At 48.0% G+C, this 19,126-nt stretch overlaps 1 protein-coding gene across 3 annotated transcripts in view; it reads left to right on the top strand.

Annotated features, from left to right (window-relative positions):
* The window catches only part of LOC118010779 (E3 ubiquitin-protein ligase RNF4), a 214,019-nt gene that overhangs the window by 140,220 nt on the left and 54,673 nt on the right, over positions 1-19,126 (top strand). For all 3 annotated transcript variants that reach the window (XM_035005443.1, XM_035005445.1, XM_035005444.1), the window contains 3 exons: positions 5,264-5,388; positions 10,850-10,997; positions 18,355-18,432. In XM_035005443.1, coding sequence (XP_034861334.1) covers positions 5,264-5,388; positions 10,850-10,997; positions 18,355-18,432 — 351 coding nt within the window. The remainder of the gene's footprint in view (positions 1-5,263; positions 5,389-10,849; positions 10,998-18,354; positions 18,433-19,126) is intronic.

Here is a 19,126-nt window from a genome sequence, read left to right as displayed (position 1 = left end):
ACACGCAATTTTGCAAGTAATTTCGGCGGGGGGTGGGGTTCATGGACTTCCTCAGGCATCCCTGCAGTAGACCTTGCCGTGCCGGTAAGGGACTCCCGACAGCCTTGAGGAAAGCACGCATTGTGAGAAAAGGAGCCGCTGAGTTGGGAGGGACAGCTGTCTCTGCTTTAAGGTGAGATTGTGTGATTGAATGCCCGTGCCCCGAGCAGGGCCAGGCGGGCCTCCGGTGCCTCACTCCTTCATGCCACATCTCACGCAGCTCTCCCTCTTCCGCCTCAACTTACCGAAAGTACCTGCTCTTCAGAAGTTCACATCCAGTGCCACCTCCTCTGGGACGGCACTCTTGGACCTTCCCAAGTCTGCCGGGAGAGGAGTCGGCCAAGGTGAAGAGTGTCTCCCGGCTGGCCGAACCTCGTGCGGAGCAGTGAAGAGTGCGACGGCAGTGTCCCAGGCGGCGCATCTGCCCAGGTCCTCCTCAGGCAGTTAGAGTGGAACACGGTTTTTGAAGCAAACAGAAATTGATTTTGACCCTGCTTATTGGAGCAAATTCCTAGCAATTTACGTAGAAATAATTTTCTCGTGGTTTGGAAAAAACTCGTAAACACTAAGAACAAAATATAATTGTTTGTTCAGTGATTTATGTCACTTGCATTGTACACAGAGGTACTCAGTTTGGTTTCCAGTGGTACAGCAGATGGGACGCCCTGAACTCCTCCTCCCTTCTTGGGAAATTACTGGGTAACATAAACTGAATCTAGATAAAGCCTTTTACAACACATTGCTGAGATGGCATGAAAGGCAAGAAGCCTCAGGGGTGAAAAACAAACTGAAAGCTGGAATCCGGAGAAATTCGTGTGCTCTAAAGCCAACATTCACTCCAAGAACTTCTCATCCCAGGAGACAGGAGGTACAGCCTAAGTCCCACCCCGGTGGCGTCGGCACAGGGTGCTGGGCCCACAGATGGCCACCTCCTCAGTGTGAGAGTGAAGGAGAGGCCCTTACCCTGGAGGGACAGCAAGGGTATGTGCCCGTTGTGATTTTGGGGCAGGCGGAGGCGAAGTACAGCCTCCCAGAAATTTTGTCATTATGGGCCAACTGCCACCTAGGTTTGTGGTCTCAACAAGTGCTATTGGTGGGACGTGAAAAACTCCCAAGCCCGCAAGTTACTTCACAGCGCTCAAGACAGTCAGTCGGTCAGGCAACACACAGATGGTGGGCTTGGCATCATCTTAGGTAACCACAGTACCCTGTCAGGTCACAAAAGCTAACCATAATTTCTTATTTTTATACCCAGTCTGTATAAAAGTTTCCCAGTTACCTTAAAAATCTCTTTTATCGGGCGCCTGGGTGGCTCAGTTGGTTAGGCGACTGCCTTCGGCTCAGGTCATGATCCTGGAGTCATAGGATCGAGTCCCGCATCGGGCTCCCTGCTCAGCAGGGAGTCTGCCTCTCTCTCTGACCCTCCTCCCTCTCCTGCTCTCTGTCTCTCATTCTCTCTCTCTCAAATAAATAAATAAAATCTTTAAAAAAAAAAATCTCTTTTATCGTTGGAGTGTTCTCACCAAGATCCAACAAGGTTCACGAAGTTGTAACAACATCCTTTCAGGCCCACCCAGTGATCTGTGTGGTACAAAGAATGAACAGAGCTAAGTTAAGATACAGTTAAAAGTCAGTATCTCAAGGTAGTAGTTCTCAACATTTTTGGACTTGGGGGCCCTTTAAACTTAGAAACTGAGGACTCTGAAGGGTTTTTTTGTGTGTGGATTTTATCTATCAATATTTGCTGTGTTGAAATTAAAAGAGAAATTTAAAACTTAAATACTTTAAAAACAATGATCCCATTACGTAACATAAATAGCACATATTTTTAAATAAAAAAACTATTTTCTTTTTTTTTTTTTAAGATTTTATTTATTTGAGAGAGAGAGAGAAAGCAAGTGAGAGCACAAGCAGGGGGAGTGGGAGAGGGAGAAGCAGGCTTCCTGCGGAGCGGGGAGCCCGATGCGGGGCTCGATCCCAGGACCCCGGGACCATGACCTGAGCCGAAGGCAGACGCTTAACGACTGAGCCACCCAGGTGTCCCAAAAAAGAACTATTTTCCAAAACATATTTAGTAACAAGAGGGGCATTTTTGCAAATCTTTACATTTTTGCAAATCTTTACATTTTTGCAAATCTCGCTAGTTTCCGGCTCAATAGAGGACACATAGCTTCTCAGCTACTTCTGCACTCACGCTGTTGTCATAGGTTGCTTTGGCTGAAGTTACTGAAGAAAATTCTGCCTCACCTCAGTAACCTTTTCAGCCATTCTGTGAGAGTACACCAGAGCCTGAGTGCTTCTTAACAGCGGGTGGCAGTGCAGGATGTGCAAGCGTGTCGCTGAGCTGCCTGCACTCTGTTCCAGCAGAACCAGCGGTGTAGCCCACCATTGAGTGCATCTGCCCACATGTGGTTTTCTAGCATCATGTGTTGGTCATTTGGAGTATGCCGGCTCACCGAGTAATTTAGTGCAGATCTTCCTGATGATATTCAGTATAAAAAAATGACCTTTGTCACTGTCACCACTGATCCTCATCGGAACAGAGAAGCCTCAGGGCCACAGTGGCAGATTCAAGTTTTCCAGAATTCAAATTTTTGCTTAAAAGCTCAGATTTTATGATTGGCCACAAATCAGGTCCGTTGTTTTCCTTAAAGCAGCAAATTGGCTTGCTGCACAAACCCTGCCTGCTAATTCTCTGCCTCCTCATCCGCTTCTCTTCTTTTCTGACTCTGCAGAACCCGTGGAGTACATTTAGACATAGGAAGGTATCTTTAAAAACATGACTTTCACGGGAAATGCACTTGTGGGTTTATTGTACACTGCCCTGGGGATCAAACAGGATGATAGGGTCACATTTTAAAAATGTATTTTAAGTATTAAAATAGAATTGGGACTACACCTAGCTTGTGCTTCCCACCGTCTGGGAAATGCCCTGCCAGGGCTGCAGTAATCATGAAATCTGCATTTCCACCCATAAGGACAGAAGCATCTTGAATATCCTGGTTATTTCACAAGGTGTGTTCTAGAACTTGATTGTAAACACCTCCTCTTTCTCCTTCCAGACCCCCAAAAACCTTTTTGCGGTTGAATATAAGGAGTAAAACTAGTTTGGATAGAAAAGCCTAAGCTTGAGTCATTGGTGAGCTTGTTATCCGTGTCTCCTGCTCAGGCAGCACTGAGTCTCAGCCATGCTCTCACGCGGGCACCACCTCTCCCGGCAGCCATGAGTGCACGTCCCCCCGCCCCCGCAAACCCCTGTCCCCACGGCCCTGGGCCCATCGTTCAGCCTCTGTAGGCTGTTTCTGGCCTGTGAATGGGTCCTGGAGCACCCAGTTCAGGGTTGTCGAGGGCACTAATGAGATGACCATTGCGAGCACAAAGAACAGTGCCTGGCCTGCAGGGAGCACTTTGTTGCTAATGCACGTTGTTTTCCCAAGTTGATTTTAGGCTGGGAAATGAGTTTGGGGTCTGCTGTTTCTCTCGCATGCCTCATTTGGAAGTATGATTTCAGATTTCATTAAAAAATGTTGAACATCTTCCTAAGTCAACCTTCACCGAGTTACCTGTAGTAACATGACCCCCAAAAGCCAGAGCTATGTCCCACCCCCGCAAGTAGGCAGGCAGGCAGGGACCATGCACTCGGCCCCAAAGGCTTATGGGGGAGCCCAGGCAAGCCCTCAGCTCTCCCGAGCCACTTCCCCAGAACCCTCCCTCAGCTGGTGGGGGGTACTGGTCTGACTGCTGCTTTAGCTCCTGCATCTTCTTTGTTGTAGAGACAAATCATAAATTGGATCACTGCCTACTCCTCTGTCCCCTGGTGACTCCTGGAGAGCAGGGGCCTACTGGCTTCGTCTTTGTGTCCCTGTACCTGGCCCAGTGCCTGCGCAGAGTGGTCTGTGCTGACGTCTGTGACACATGACGTGTTCAACATGTTGTCTGTGGCCACGTCCTTAGTACATTCTTCAGCAAGGTTCTCATTCCAGAAATCGGGTGGAGTTTAGCAGCTCCCTGGCCAGCTTTCCTGTATCGAGTCATGGCAGTGAGAGGTGCTGAAGTGCACATGTGGGGGAGTGAGAGCAAGCTCTGGAAACGTGGGCAGAACGGAGGGTTTGAGGTTCTCTGCAGGTGCCGCAGGTTCCTTTCGGGGCCTCTGTCTGTCTGCAGGGCATGAGCAGAGGCCTGCGGGCGGCAGGGCTGGCATCCATTTGTGCTGAGTGGTGCCGCCAGCGTGCCTTCAGCTCTGTCTTCCTGGTCGTGCTCAGGGACAGGGAATGCTCATTTTAACTCCTCTCTCAGCCCCCGTGCCGCCAGGTATCAGGCAAAACAGTGGAGTCTTCGTGTGTAGATTGTTTGCTAACGTCTGCAGGTGCGATTGTGTGGATTCACTTGGGCTAAATTATAAAAGTAGTCACCATGAGTAATCCATTGCATGGAGTATTGCTACCTAATGTTAAGCAGTTCCTCCGGTTGTCAGTGGTTTAAGGAAGGAACACGTACCCAAGGATGTAAGATGATTGAAACACAGGGAGCCCTACAGCACCGCGTAGCTTACAGGCGGACGTGTGGAGTCCCACACGCACATGCTTGTGGCAAGATCTGTGCTTAGGAAAGGTACCCTCTCTATCCTGGTCACCTTGTATTGAGGGCAAATGGGTGTTCCTTTTGATGTCACTCTCTGTGATGGCCAGGACAGTCCCAAATGTTTACAAGCTATCTAAAGTAACTGATGAGTTTGCCATTGTGTATTAGGGAGAGGGAAGACCTGACCTTTCCTGGCATATTGCCAGTGGAGAAATTATTTGCATCTGCCAGAATGGGAGATTTCTCAAGATAGGCAAGAAAATGACTGCCCTTTGACATCAGAGATTTGTATGCGTTTAAACTGTTTGAAGAGTAGGGCTTTCAGTGCATTTTGGAAGCATAGTGTAAGGAATGACCATCAAACCCGTGCGTTTGTTTCTCTCTCTCTGTCGCTTCGTCTGTGTGTGTCTTACCCCCTTTCTGTGTGTGAGGGATTTAGAAGGGAGGAGAGGTGGGGTCCCGTGTGCGTGTGGCCAGAGGTCTGCATCAGGGTGTCTTCTGGAAGTACCGGGAGCGGCGACCCCTTGTCCGCAGAATGTTCTGGGCCTGCAGAGAGGGATGGAGCGGGCGGATCCTTTTGGGGAGTTTTTAGTCTTCGTCAGTTCAGTACATCTTCCATTTATTTATTTATGTTTTTAATTAGGAAAACGAACACTTGAAAAAGTTCCAGGTGACATGGGAACTGCATAATAAGCATCTGTTTGAAAATCTGGTCTTTTCGGAGCCGCTTCTCCAGAGCAACTTGCCAGCACTCCTGTCGCAGATCAGGTACGTGGTCTTCGTCTGCGTATGTGTCCGTGGTGTGACGGCGCGGTCCTCCTGCCCGTGGGGTCGCGTGTGTGTGTCGGATCCCCACCGCAGCCTGGGGGTTCCTGCTCAGGGAACGGTATCGCTTGGGCGGAAGCTCAGAATCCCCAGGGTGTACTGCACTGAAACTTTAACAAACTCAGTAGTAATGTCACTAAGATTTAACACCACAGATTCCTTGTGAATAAGGACAAGCTGTGGTAAACATAGAGTTCTACTTTGACGAGACTCAGGCTTGGCCCGACGGCTGCAGCACTCAGGTTTGCAGGGGAGACGGGGGGGGGGGGGGGGTCGGAGGAGCGGGGACGGCTCCAGAACGGGCCTGACGGTGCCACGGGGGCTCCTGGGCACGGAGCGCAGGGACTTGTGTCTCTCAAACTTGCCCTCAGTGCCCCTTTTCGTGCTTGGTCGCTTCTTAGTGGTGCGGAGTATCCCTGGGGCTTCCGCACGTGTGCCAGGGTGGAGGACACCCGGCTGGGAGTGGGCTGACTCCGACACGACTCCGCTGGGAGGAGGCTCCTTGGGTGTTTGGTCGCCGTGCGCCACTGAGCCAGGTGCCCGCTTCCACGGTTCTGCCTCGTGGTGCTTCTGTCCCTGTGGACTTAGTGTGGGAACAGAGTCCAGTACTAGAGACACTTCATAGCAGCACAGACCATGGTCATCTCTGTTTAAATGTCCATGCTGTTGTTTACTTGGACCAGATTCACAAAGAAGGGAAATTATTTTGAGGTAAATAAACTATTCTTGTAGTTGACTTCCAGACCAGTCACTCTGTTTTCTCTTGAAACCCATGTATCAACCTAGTCTTCGTTTCCTGTATTCCTGAATCTTATCTGAGGGGTCAGAACTGTTCCCACTTCAGTTGGAGGGGAGGGCCTCCGCCGGAGAAGCAGTAATCCTGACAGCAGTTGGATAACGGTGACGGGGGCAGAGAGGCCAGAACAGTGTTGTGTGGGTGTGGCCAGTGCCCTGCTTGGCTCCTGACCCTCCCAGCATCCCCTCCCCCACAGCCTGCCCCCCGCCTACCCTTTTCCTCTGTGTCCAGTCTGAAAGCATCTGGCACGTTCCATGGTGGGACATGGGGACTTGAGTGTCCTGACTTCCACCTCCACCAAAGAAAGGGTCAGGAAAGTATTCAAAGTCATGAGTTTGAAATGCAGAACATGGTTTTGTCCCTAGTCACTGATGTTTACATCCACCAAAAGGCACTTTTTATGGGGGGGGTGGGGGGGAGTGCATCTTGGGAAGGTAGGGGTTCTTACAGCAAGATTCTAGGGCCTTGTACTTTCTTTTTCTGGTGAGCCAGTTAGTTTGATGGGCCTGTCATCAACTGGGGGTGCGTGACAGGGACCTGAAATGTATCCTGAAGCTCCATTCTTGTCTGTGCCTTAGTTCCAGATTGATTTCTTTCTCCCTCCCTCCCTCCCTCCCTCCCTTTCTAGACTATTTATTTGAGAGAGAGCAGAGGGAGAGGGGTAAAGGGAGAGATTCTTCAGCAGACTCCACACTGAGTGTGGAGCCTGACGTGGGGCTTGATCTCACACCCCTGAGATCAAGAGTCGGATGCTTAACCAACTGAGCCAGCCAGGCACCCCTAGTTCTGGGTTTCTTAATCACTCATTGCAAATGATGGTCAGATTCCAAAAGATTGGCAGCGTTTTAATCTTGAATGTTAATTCTGGGGTCAAGCTGAAGTAGTGGTCTTGGGGACAGGCGAGGGAGCGCGGGAAATAGAGACAGGGACAGAGCTGGGGAGGAGGCAAGCAGAGGATTCCCAGGGGGAGCTGGTGACACCGGAAGGGACAGTTCCTTTGGGTTCCCTGGCAGATTCCCTTGTCAGCCCCAACAGTAATTCAGGTCTGAGCTTTTAGTGTACAGATACCCACTGAACAACTTGTAAAAGTTTTGGGACAAATTATATACAAATACCAGCCCCTAAAGTGATGATTGCATCTGTGGCACATAAACTCTCTAGCTGGGAGTATTTTAATACTGGTCTCTGGCCCTGTGTTTGTTTAACTTTATTATTAAAGTAAAATGTAGACAGAGAAGATGACACGGAGCAGATGTGCAGCTGAAGGACTTGTTAGCGAGTTTGGCCGTGGCCCTGGGAAGTCCGTTCCTCCTGCGTGTGGCCTCCAAGCCCAGACTCCTCTGCCAGAGCTGCCCCGCGGTCCCACTCCTTCCTTGTTTATTCTCCTGTTACTCAAGTGTGCCTTTCCACAGGCTTGCCTGCTTTTTCTTTTCTTTTCTTTTATTTATTTATTTATTTATTTATTTATTTATTTATTTATTAATTAGAGAGTGAGCGGGAGAGAAACAGCATGAGAGGGGAGAGGGTCAGAGGGAGAAGCAGGCTCCCCGCTGAGCCGGGAGCCCGATGTGGGACTCGATCCCGGGACTCCAGGATCATGACCTGAGCCGAAGGCAGTCGCTTAACCAACTGAGCCACCCAGGCGCCCGCCTGCTTTTTCTTTTGATGTATCTTTTGTGGTTTGTTTGTTTTTTTTTAATACAAATAATTTACATGAGGTTGACCTCATGTAAAGGAACTTAGTTCAGGGAAGTATTTCTCCTTTTTTTAAACACCTTTGCTGAGATATAATTTACATACCATTACAGTTCACTCATTTAAAGTGTACAAGTCGATGGCTGTCGGTATATTACATTACTAATTTTTGAAAATTGTGCTAAACTGTAACATGAAACTTGCCATTTTAACCACATTTAACTGTACAATTCAGTAGGATTAATTACATTCACAGTGTTGAGGAACTATCAGCACTGTCTGTTTCCAAAACTTTCCTCATCACCCCAGAGACTCTGTCACTGTGAAGCATCGACTCTCACCCCTTCTTTTCCCCGTGTCTCTTGTAATTCTTTAACTGGCAGGCCCCCACCCCACCCTTTTCCCCTTAGAATTTATCTGTTGGAGAACCTGAGTCGTCGGCCCTGTGGCGTGTGCGCTCAGGGAGCACCGCACAGGCTTTTTGTCTGTGCTGCCTGAGAACTGGTGGTGGGGTCCAGGAGCTTCGTCGGACTCGTGTCCGTGCCTATGGCAAGACCAGGAGCCTCACTGTCTGCTTGTTTGTTGTTGTGGGAGTTATTAGCGATTGCCCAACCGGTTTTTATTTTAAATATATGAAATTAAGTGTTAGGGAGATGTTGAATTAGGCTTGTGAATAAACTTGCCCAAACTGACTTTATTTCATTCTCCTTATGTTGCACAAGCACACTATTTGTAGTAGACGTTACCGTGAGGATCTGTCCACGGCACAATCGTGTGTTTACAGAGTGAATATTTAGACAGTAACCTGTTTGCTGAACCACTCATGTCGTGTGACCGTGAGGACATTCCTTGTTTTCTGTCTGGATTCCAGCCCAGGTCGGCTTGAATGTAAGCCCTCTGCCTGCACATTGTGCTCTGATCACCCCATCAAAGACGTCCCAGGACCCCTGGCTGCTTTGCTCTCCATTGGCTCAAAATGGAACCTGGTTCACGGTATAGGAGAGCAGTTCTCACTTCCAGTAGAAGGGGAAGAGGTGTGTGTGCCAGGCAGATGCTGGTCCTCCTTAACATCCCCGTTTTCCAAGTGGTACAAGAGGGGCAGGGTGGCATTATGTAGAAGGCAGGCTTCGCGTGAAGCATGGAAATGCGTCTGTAATGAGCAAGGTTGTGGAAGCAGGAATGGGGAGAAAGCGGCCGCTCCGGGAGCTGCTGTGCAGCAAGACAGCAGGCTGTGTTCTCAGGCCCGACGGCCACCCAGGGGCTGTGCAGAGCCCAGAGCAGCCTCAGAGTCGCTAGATTCTGCATCTTGAGGAGTTTTGTATCCTGATGGGGCAGAAACAGCCTTAGAAGGACAGCCTCGGTGTTTGAGAGAGCCTCAGTCACTGTGTGGGTCAGTATCGATTTCTTTCCTGTCTCTGGCCTCCCCCAAACACCTGTTCGGTTAGGCCTGGCTTCTGCCTGCTTTCTCCTCGGCGTGGATTTCACAGTTGGACATGTGTGCCAATAACTTCAGCAGCTGTGAGTTCATTTGCAGGTTCTCCGTTGTACACAATAGTCACGAGTGGGATCCACCCACAGGCGGAGACGGGGGAAAGCCGTTTGTGCCCGTTGAGAGGGTCCTAATTTTAAAATTACTGTGTTGTTTATATTTACTATAAAATTATTAGATTGTGATGCAGTGAAACTCTGAAAATACAGAAAATCATGGAGAGAAATAGGTACTGTAAAACAATTCGGTGCTGCTTCTAGTTTTTTTTTCTTATGTCCACCCCCACACACATCTTTAAACATGATGCCATAGTCATATCTTTACTTAGCATGGGCATAGTTCATTTCAAAGCATATGTGTAAGTAAAGTATATGTGAATGAAGAGATGTAATTGTAAGCATCATAATAAGGCACCTAGTTGTCTGGAATCCCTTTGTCTAGATGTGCCGTAAAGTATCTTACTGATCCCCATGCGTAGCTTCCAGTGTTTTTATGTTGACACTGATGATCATTTCTGCGCGTTGCCTTTTTGCCCTTGAGTGACTATAAGTGTTGTCTTGATTTTGAAATTTCTTGTCAAGATGCCTTTTATTACAGTTGTTTTGGTTCCAGCATTAATGTATTTAGATAGTCAGAAAATGAGCAGTTTCTGATGACATGTTTGTCTGTTCACCCCCTTGTCCCTGCCACCCTGCTTGGCTTTCTGCTCTCCCCAGGCCACCCCCTGCCCCGTAGTCTCTTCCCCAGAAGTCTAGGTGTTTTCCTCATTGTTTACCGTATGTGTGTCTTGTTTTCGGTTCATTTTCTCATTTGCCGTCTTACCAACTTCCTTCACAAGAAATAATATAGAATAAATAAAGCTATAAAGTATATTTCTTTGATTGGATCGAATTTTCTGTTTTACTTAATTTGAAAACCAAGTCCAAGTTTTGTATTTCTCATTAAATGTTGTGTTTTCTTTGGGTCAGTGTATTTCAGTAGGGAAAAATAGGTTACAACTCCACATTTAGTGAACTGAACTGCTAGGCCTTATTTATTTATTTGTGGCGAGGGGGAGTTGAGGGAGGGAATCTCTAGCAGACTCCCCACGCAGAGCCCGATGCGGCGTGTCGTCTCCTGACCCGGAGGTCATGACTTGAGCTGAAACCAAGAGTCAGGCATTTAACGGACTGAGCCACTCAGGTGCCCCAAGGCCTTAGTCTTACAGAACAGTCTTACTCACCACTCATTTTTTTTCTGGGGAGCTCGTACTTCTTCGAGCTTCTCCTTTATGCCAGATTCTGTTCTGGGGTGCCTCGCGTATGTATTTGCTAATCCCTCACAGCAGCCTTGTGTGGTGTGTGGTGGTGTCCCACTTGTCACATCGGGGAGGAGGTGACGAGCAAGCAGACCCCTTTCTTTTGCTGAAATGCCTCTCTCCCTAGGCTGGGAACCACGACACACGACACGTGCAACGAGGACACATACAGCACCTTGCTGCAGCGGTACCAGCAATCCGAAGAGGAGTTGCGCAGGGTGGCCGAGGAGTGGCTGGAATGCCAGCAAAGGATCGATGCCTACGTCGATGAGCAGGTGAGTGTGTGCCACTGGATAAGGCTCGTGTGCCAGGCTGACAGGGGAGGTACAGGTGGAAGGAGTGTGGTCACTGATTGTGCAGGGGGACTGAGGCCCCGCGGTACCGTGGTGGCCTTGACCCAGCTATGCCATCTGGGGCTGGCAGCAGCTGTTCATTGGGTCAGCGTTGACCTGGTTACACCCAGTGTCACCTGCGTAGGCTGCCACCTGGCTTATTGTCACCTGCAAGAGCTTATGGGGTCTTGGGGAGCTGCTGAGTCCTGTAATTTCAGGAACCATTCCCAGAATGCTCTGCTGCTCACAGCCCCTTCTCTCTCTCTGTCTAGAGAGGGAGCGCAGGCAGAACAGAGTTGGTTGTGCTTGGCCCACGGCTAACAGGCATGGAGGAAGGCCCAAGAAGGCAGGGCGCTCCTGTTGGAGTTGGGGCCTGAAGGGCAGGGGCAGCTTGTCACCAAGAGCCTCTTGGGGACGCAGAGCAGGACTTCCAGAGGGCATCCCAGCCTGCCTGCCTGCCTTTCTAAAACCACGGGAGGGTGGGGCAGAGGACAAGCTATTCAAAACAGCCCTTTTCAAGGTAACAGGGTATAAGGAGTAATAAGGGAGCACTGACAGAGCTCTGTACTGTACTTTTTTTTTTTAAGATTTTTTTTTTTTTAAAGATTTTATTTATTTATTTGATAGAGAGAGTGAGAGAACACAAGCAGGGGGAACAGTAGAGGGAGAGGGAGAAGCAGGCTCCCCGCCAAGCAGGGAGCTTGATGTGGGGCTCGATCCCAGGACCCTGGGATCATGACCTGAGCCGAAGGCAGATGCTTAATGACTGAGCCACCCAGGTGCCCCTAAGATTTTTTTTTTTTTTTTAAGATTTTATTTATTTATTTTGACACAGACAGAGAGAAAGAGCAAGAGAGGGAACACAAGCAGGGGGAGTGGGAGAGGGAGAAGCAGGCTTCCCGCGGAGCAGGGAGCCCGATGCGGGGCTAGATCCCAGGACCCCGGGACCATGACCTGAGCCGAAGGCAGACGCTTAACGACTGAGCCACCCAGGCGCCCCTTATTTGTTTATTTTAGAAGAGAGCACGGGGATGGGGGCAGTGGGAGAGAGAATCTCAAGCAGACTCTGCGCTAAGCGCAGAGCCTGACGTGGGGCTTGATCCCACAACCCTGAGATCATGGCCTGAGCTGATGCCAAGAGTTGAACGCTTAACTGATAGTGCCACCCAGGTGCCCCTCTATATTATACTTTTGAGACTCTGGGATTTGGGTCAGAGGTGTCCGCATCCTGCCCTACTGCAGACCCCGTGGACTCTTTCTCATTTCACTTTATAGGTATGATGGGTATAGATGCAATTCTAGTTTCAGAAATCCTTTCTTTGTTTCTCCAGTTGAACTGGGACTAAACACATAAATGCCCCAAGACAACTCTTAGAAGAAAGGAAAGACTGAGACTTTGCTAAAATTGAGAAAACCTTTGGGAATAGTAATTTCTTTTTTTCTTTTTTTTTTTTTTTAAGATTTTATTTATTTGCGAGAGAGACAATGAGAGACAGAGAGCATGAGAGGGAGGAGGGTCAGAGGGAGAAGCAGACTCCCCGCTGAGCAGGGAGCCTGATGTGGGACTCGATCCCGGGACTCCAGGATCATGACCCGAGCCGAAGGCAGTCGCTTAACCAACTGAGCCACCCAGGCGCCCCTGGGAATAGTAATTTCTTGATGTATTTGTACCTGAAGTAAATGTCTATTCAGGAATATAATATAGCGTTATCACTGCTATTCTGACGGAAATGGGGTATGTTTAAAAATAACAGTATACTAAAAAAAAATTAAAAATAGCAGTATACTTGTTTTCTCTAGGAAGGAAAATACAGTCTTACTTTAAAAAGTAAAGCTGAATGTATGGGGATTAACATAACAATAAAAAAATTGAAAAAAAAATAAAGCTGAAATTAAATTTATTTCTTTAAAAGTACATGTTCTTACAACTTTAAATGTTTACAATAAAAAGCAGGAAAGATTTTAGATCAGCGACCTAACTTGGCAACTTTTAAGGATCTAGGGAAAAAAGACAAACTAAATCCAAAGCTAGAAGGAAAGAAATAATAAAGATTAGAACAGATCAACAAATGAGAGAATAGAGGAAAATCAGAGAAACCAAAAGTTGGTTCATGAAGATCATCCAGGTTGACAAACCTTTAGCTATATGGGCTAAGAAAAAAAAGAGAGACTCTGATTCCTAAAGTCAGAAATGAAGTGGGAACATTATTACCGATTCTACAGAAATAAAAAGGATTGTCAGATTACTGTGAAGAGTTGTACACCAACTTAGATCTAAGTGGACAAATTCCTGGAAACACAGAACCTACCAAGACTACATCACGGAGACACAACGTCTGACTAGACCTACGACTAGTAAGGAGACTGAATCGGTAATCAAAAATCTCCCAAAGAGCAAAGCCCTGGACCTGATGGCTTCACAGGTGAATTCTGCCGAACATTTAAAGAAGAATTGACACCAGTCCTTCCCAAACTTTTCCCAAAAATTGAAGGGGAGAGAAACTTCCCAACTCATTCTATGGGGCCAGCCTTACCCTGATACCAAAGTCAGAGACTGTAAGAAAAGAAAACTATACACCAACATCCATGATAAACACGGATGCAGAAATCCTCAACAAGGTGGCACCTGGGTGGCTCAGTCGTTAAGCGTCTGCCTTCGGCTCAGGTCATGATCCCAGGGTCCTGGGATCGAGCCCCGCATCGGGCTCCCTGCTCCGCGGGAAGCCTGCTTCTCCCTCTCCCACTCCCCCTGCTTGTGTTCCCTCTCTCACTGTGTCTCTCTCTGTCAAATAAATAAACAAAATCTTAAAAAAAAAAAAAAAAAAAAGAAATCCTCAACAAAATACTAATTGGATCAATCAAAACAGCGTGGTGTCAACATAAAGATAGACCCTCTCGTGTGTGGTCACGTGATGCCCAACAAGAAATTAACTCAGGGTGGAAAAGGACCGAAACTAGAAGACCTAAAAATATGAAAGAACCTTAAAGACATTACTCTCAGTGAACTAAACCAGACACAAAAGGACACGTATTGCGTAACTCCACTTATATGAGGTACCTACAGTCGTCAGATGCCTAGAGACAGAAAGTGTAACTCATGGGGACAGGATTTCAGTTGGGGATGATGAGAAAGTTCTGGGGAGGGATGGTAGGGATGCTTGCACGATGATGTGAATGTACTTAATACCACTGCATGTACACTTAAAAATGATGAAGATGGTGGGGCACCTGGGTGGCTCAGATGGTTAAGCATCTACCTTCAGCTCAGGTCATGATCTCGGGGTCCTGGGATCGAGCCCCACATCAGGCTCCCTGCTCAGTGGGGAGTCTGCTTCTCCCTCTCCCTCTGCTGCTCCCCCTGCTTGTGCTCTCTCTCTCTCTCTGTCTTTCAAATGAATAAATAAAATCCTTTAAAAAAATGGTTAAGACAGTAAATTTTATGTTACGTGTACTTTACCACAATAAGAAAAAGGAAAAAAAGGGTCTTTTCTTTTTTTTCCCACAAAGAAAAAAAACCATCCTCCTTACTAAAGCAACCAGAAAATGTATTATTTTCACTCACCTGTCAAGAAATCATGATGCCATTAATTCAAATTAAGGAAACTGAGCAATTTTAGCAGCATCCAGAGGGCACCAGTCATTCTGGAATCCTTGGAGTGGACATCAGTCACTTCTAACCTAATAGTTTGGAAATTATTAGTAATTCCAAGGTTTCAAAACATCTGTAAATAATTGAGTATTCAGGGGCACCTGGGTGGCTCAGTCTTAACATTAAGCGTCTGCCTTCGGCTCAGGTCATGATCCTAGGGTCCTGGGATCGAGCCCCGCATCGGGCTCCCTGCTCGGCAGGGAGCCTGCTTCTCCCTCTCCCACTCCCCCTGCTTGTGTTCCTGCTCTCGCTGTCTCTCTCTCTGTCGAATAAATAAATAAAATCTTTAAAAAAATAATAATAATTGAGTATTCATGAATAAGTATGGACGTGGGACATGGGTGACAGCTTTGAGATCACTTGTTTTTGCTTGCTTTTTAAAATGTATCCTTTGTTTGTTTGACACATACATAAGCCTGCAGGCACCCAAATGTTCGGAAAAATTATCCCAGAGGATGTTGGGGGGGTGGTCAAAGAGGAGGTTTCTGTTGATGTTGTTAGGTATCAAACAGCTCTGGACTGGGTTCTGTACTAAAAGAAATTACTACCTTTCCTAATATCTAGTTCATTGAAAATCTTTTGTTTTTTAGGATTTTATTTTATTTGAGGCGCCTGGGTTGCTGAGTTGGTTAAGCGTCTGCCTTTGGCTCAGGTCATGAACTCAGGGTCCTGGGATCGAGTCCCGTGTCAGGCTCCTTGCTCAGGGGGGAGTCTGCTTCATCTTCTCACTCTCCCTCCCTCTCTCTCTCTAATAAATAAATAAATCTTGAAAAAAAATTTCCTGTTATATAAATTAAAAAAACAAACAAAAAAAAGATTTTACTTTAAATGGGCTCCATGCCCAGCCCACGTGGAGCCCAATATGGGGCTTGAACTCACGACCCCAAGATCAAGACCTGAGCTGAGATCAAGAGTTGCTCACCTGATGGAGCCACCCAGGCGCACCCCACTCCAAAATCATTTTTTAAACGTGTGACAGTAATTGCTGCTTGTAAGAGGAATATGTTTTTCCTGAAAGCGGCAGACATACATGACGTAAAGGGGGAGCTCGCACCAGCATTGAGTCTTCCCATCCCAGAAGATGGTGCACATTTCTGTGTTTGGGTCGTGTTTTCTGTTCTGTCTGATGGTTTTATAGTTTGTGCGAATCTCATCAAGTTTATACCTGGGGCTTCTGGGGTTGGGGCCGTCTGGCTGTTGGCATTCCACCCAGTGCCCTTAATGACGCTGCAGACGTTTCTGGGTCAGCTGCCTCGAAGTTTCTAGAAGCCACGTCTCCTACGAGTCATAGTTTTGTCTCACCTTCTCTGGCATCTGCAGTTCGTTTGGCTTCAGTTAGAGCCTCCAGCTCATCACGAACGAGCGTAGCTAGTGGCACCGTTTGCTCCTCTGGCTTCACGGGGACAGCTGTGCATGCTTCCCTGAAGTCACATGCCTCCCCTGAGTACTGGTGAGTTTTTAGCGAAGGAAGTTTCTTTTTTTCTAGCTTATTTAACTTACGACGTTTGTAGACAGGAATAGGTATTGAGTTTGATTATCTAGTGAGACATGCTTACTTTCCTGGGATTAAAGCCTACTAGGTTATGATCTATATTCTGTTAACCCGTTATTAGATTTAAGTAGCTAATATTTTATTTAGGATTTTTGGGTTTGTATTCTGAGGCATCATTGAGTGTTTGTCTTTGAGACCTTGTCTGTTTTGTATGAAGGTTATGCTAGTCCCATAGACTGCATTGGGAAACTTCCCATGTTTTTTTTTAATTTTCAGGAATAGTTTAAATTTTCTGTTCCATAAAGGGTTTGATAGAACCCACCCTAAAACCTGGGGCGTGATTTATTTTTGCAGGGAGGAGGAACGAGGACTATGGGTCTCGTACCATCTTTTCAATTCACATTACACTTTGCTTCTGTTTTGAGGTTTCTCCTTGAGGGAGTTCCACAAATTGATGTTTGCCTAGGAGATTGTCCACATGGTGTAGACAAGGGATGACGAGCTTGTGCTCAGAGGGGAGCCATCAAGTGGGGGGAGCGGTGGCTGCGGGAGAGCTGCTGTGCTCCCCCGGCCTGCCTCCCTGGCCCACTTTGCCAGGAGAGCACCATCTGCACCAAAAGGAGAAATGCCCTGCCCTCGGCCAGGAGGGCAGCGAAGGGCAGAGTGCCTCAGAGCTACAGAGAGGTCCACAGAAGCCAAAGTCTGGGCTGTTCGGCGAAATCCCAAGAGCTTTTTAATGTTGACTCAGCTATTAAAACGCGTTGGGCGGGCCCAGCAGAATAGCCCGTGAACCCCCTGCTCACAGCGTTTCTGTGGAGATGAAAGTCTACATTGTCCACACATTTCCTCCTGGGGTTTAAAGGAAACCCCCTCTGCCTGTGTCTGTCCTGTCTCATGCCCACTTTTTCCGTGGGGCCTTTTCTTCCCTTGGTCAGCCTAGGAGGGGCTCTGGAGACCCAGTGTTTTGGGGTTTATTGAGCATATTTGCTTCTTTATTTTCCCAATAATTTCTGCTTTTCCTTTAATTTCTTCCTGCTCATTTTGTTTTGTTTCTTTGGCTTCTCACGTGGAACATATACTTTTCAGCCTTTTGCTGTTTTCTCTCATAAGGTCACTGAAGCCTGTACGTTTTCTTCTACTTGTTGAGTACATCTTCTGTAATCTAACTTGTGGGGCTTTCGTTGTCCATGATTTCCGTGGACTGTCATTTCAACTTGGATTTCTTCTCTCATAGTTTAAACTGGGTAAATTTTTTTTTTCAAATGCATGAATTTATTTTTTGAAATTACTCTTGTTTTGGAGGGTTTATTTAGTACTTTCTTGCCTGTGGGATTAAATATGTCCCGCTCCCCTTTTTTTGTTTTAATAATTTGGAAGATACATATCCCATATTTCTCTTATTATTCTTAAGTTTTCAGTAACTACAAGAACACATGTAGATAAACATCAAGATTTAATCATTTCATAGCCTCCCCCACCCCAGTAAAACTATACCTTGAGCCCATTCTTAATTCCCTATTCCTCTCAGTTTGGTTTCTTTTTTAATTGTGGTAAAATACACATAACAGAAAACGTACCATTTTAACCATTTCTAAGGGTCCAGTTCAATGGTAGCAAGTCTGTTCCCATTGTGGCGCATGCCTCCGCCCTCCACCTTCCCCCACTGACCCCCGTCCCCCAGCCCCTGGCTCCCCCATCCACCTGCTGTCTCTGTGCATTTGACTCTGCCTGGGGCTTGTGGGGGTGGAGTCGTACCCCAATCTGCCCCTGTGGGCCTGGCTCCACAGGCATGGTGTGACCGTCCACGCCAGCTCAGGCTGCTCGGGGCTTTTCCTGCTCAGTTGCGCATCTTCAGGTTTTTATCTCTGGCACAGGCAGGGCACATAATGGGCATTCAGTACAGGCCGAGTGCTCGCTGACTGCAGTGACAGATTCAGCTCTGGGATCTTCACTTCTTTTTTAAATGTGAGCTCCTCCTCGTTTCCCACGAGAGCAGAGCCTGGGAAAGAGGTGGAGCGCCAGGGCCTCGGGTCTGTGTCGTGCCTTCCCCTGTCTGCAGGGGGGAGTTTCTCACGTACACGGTTTCTGAAATCTCTCCTTGAAGACGCCTGGCTGGCTCTTGCTGGCACTAAGGTTTTGTTGTTTGCTCTCCTTCCTAGATGACAATGAAAACGAAACAGCGCATGCTGACGGAGGACTGGGAGCTTTTCAAACAGAGGCGATTCATTGAAGAGCAGGTGAGGCTGTGGGGAGGCTGCTCACCAGCGCAGGAGCGCTGCTCAGGGAAAAACACCACCATTTCAAGGTCACGCTGTGGGTCTGCTCCTGCGAGTGTTGTTAATCCTCGATCAGCTTTCTCCCATATCCCATTTCCTTCTTTTCTGTATTCCTCAAGGAAAATCCCATTTACCGAGTGACCCACGCCAGCCCACAGCCACCCAGGTCCCTGCTGTCTGGTCTCCTCAGAGGCAGCTGGTGCCGAGACGTCACGGAGCTTGGAGCAGGCCCGTTCCCCTCAGGCCCAATTCACAGGCCTCCCCACACGGGCCCAGTGTAGCTGCTGACAACACGGCTCACTCCCTCCTTCCCCACAGGCTCTTCCCTACCGCTCTGCACCCCGCTGTGGCTGCCCGGGGGCCTTGCCCCAATGGCCTCAGGGCCCTCGACTTTGGAAGCTTGCTTCCCTTGATTCTCTTCCATAAGCTGGCATCTCCCACTTTCTCTCCGGCCAGCTCTGCCCCGCCCCTCGGCCTTCCTCGGACATTGGTGGCCCTTGGCCTCAGCCCCCACACCCATGTGCTCACCCCTGTGGTCTCCTCTGGGTACCCACACTGGGCTTGTTCACCTGCTCCCACCCCCCAACCCTTCTTCGTGGCTTCTAGCCTATCAGATGGCCCTTCTAGCACCACCCATCCCATTGCCAGAGCTGGT

Source organism: Mirounga leonina, unplaced genomic scaffold (assembly GCF_011800145.1).
Source record: "Mirounga leonina isolate KUSES-001 unplaced genomic scaffold, KU_Mleo_1.0 Mir_129, whole genome shotgun sequence".
Classification (NCBI taxonomy): Eukaryota; Metazoa; Chordata; class Mammalia; order Carnivora; family Phocidae; genus Mirounga; species Mirounga leonina.
This window is presented reverse-complemented; position numbering and strand designations above follow the sequence as displayed.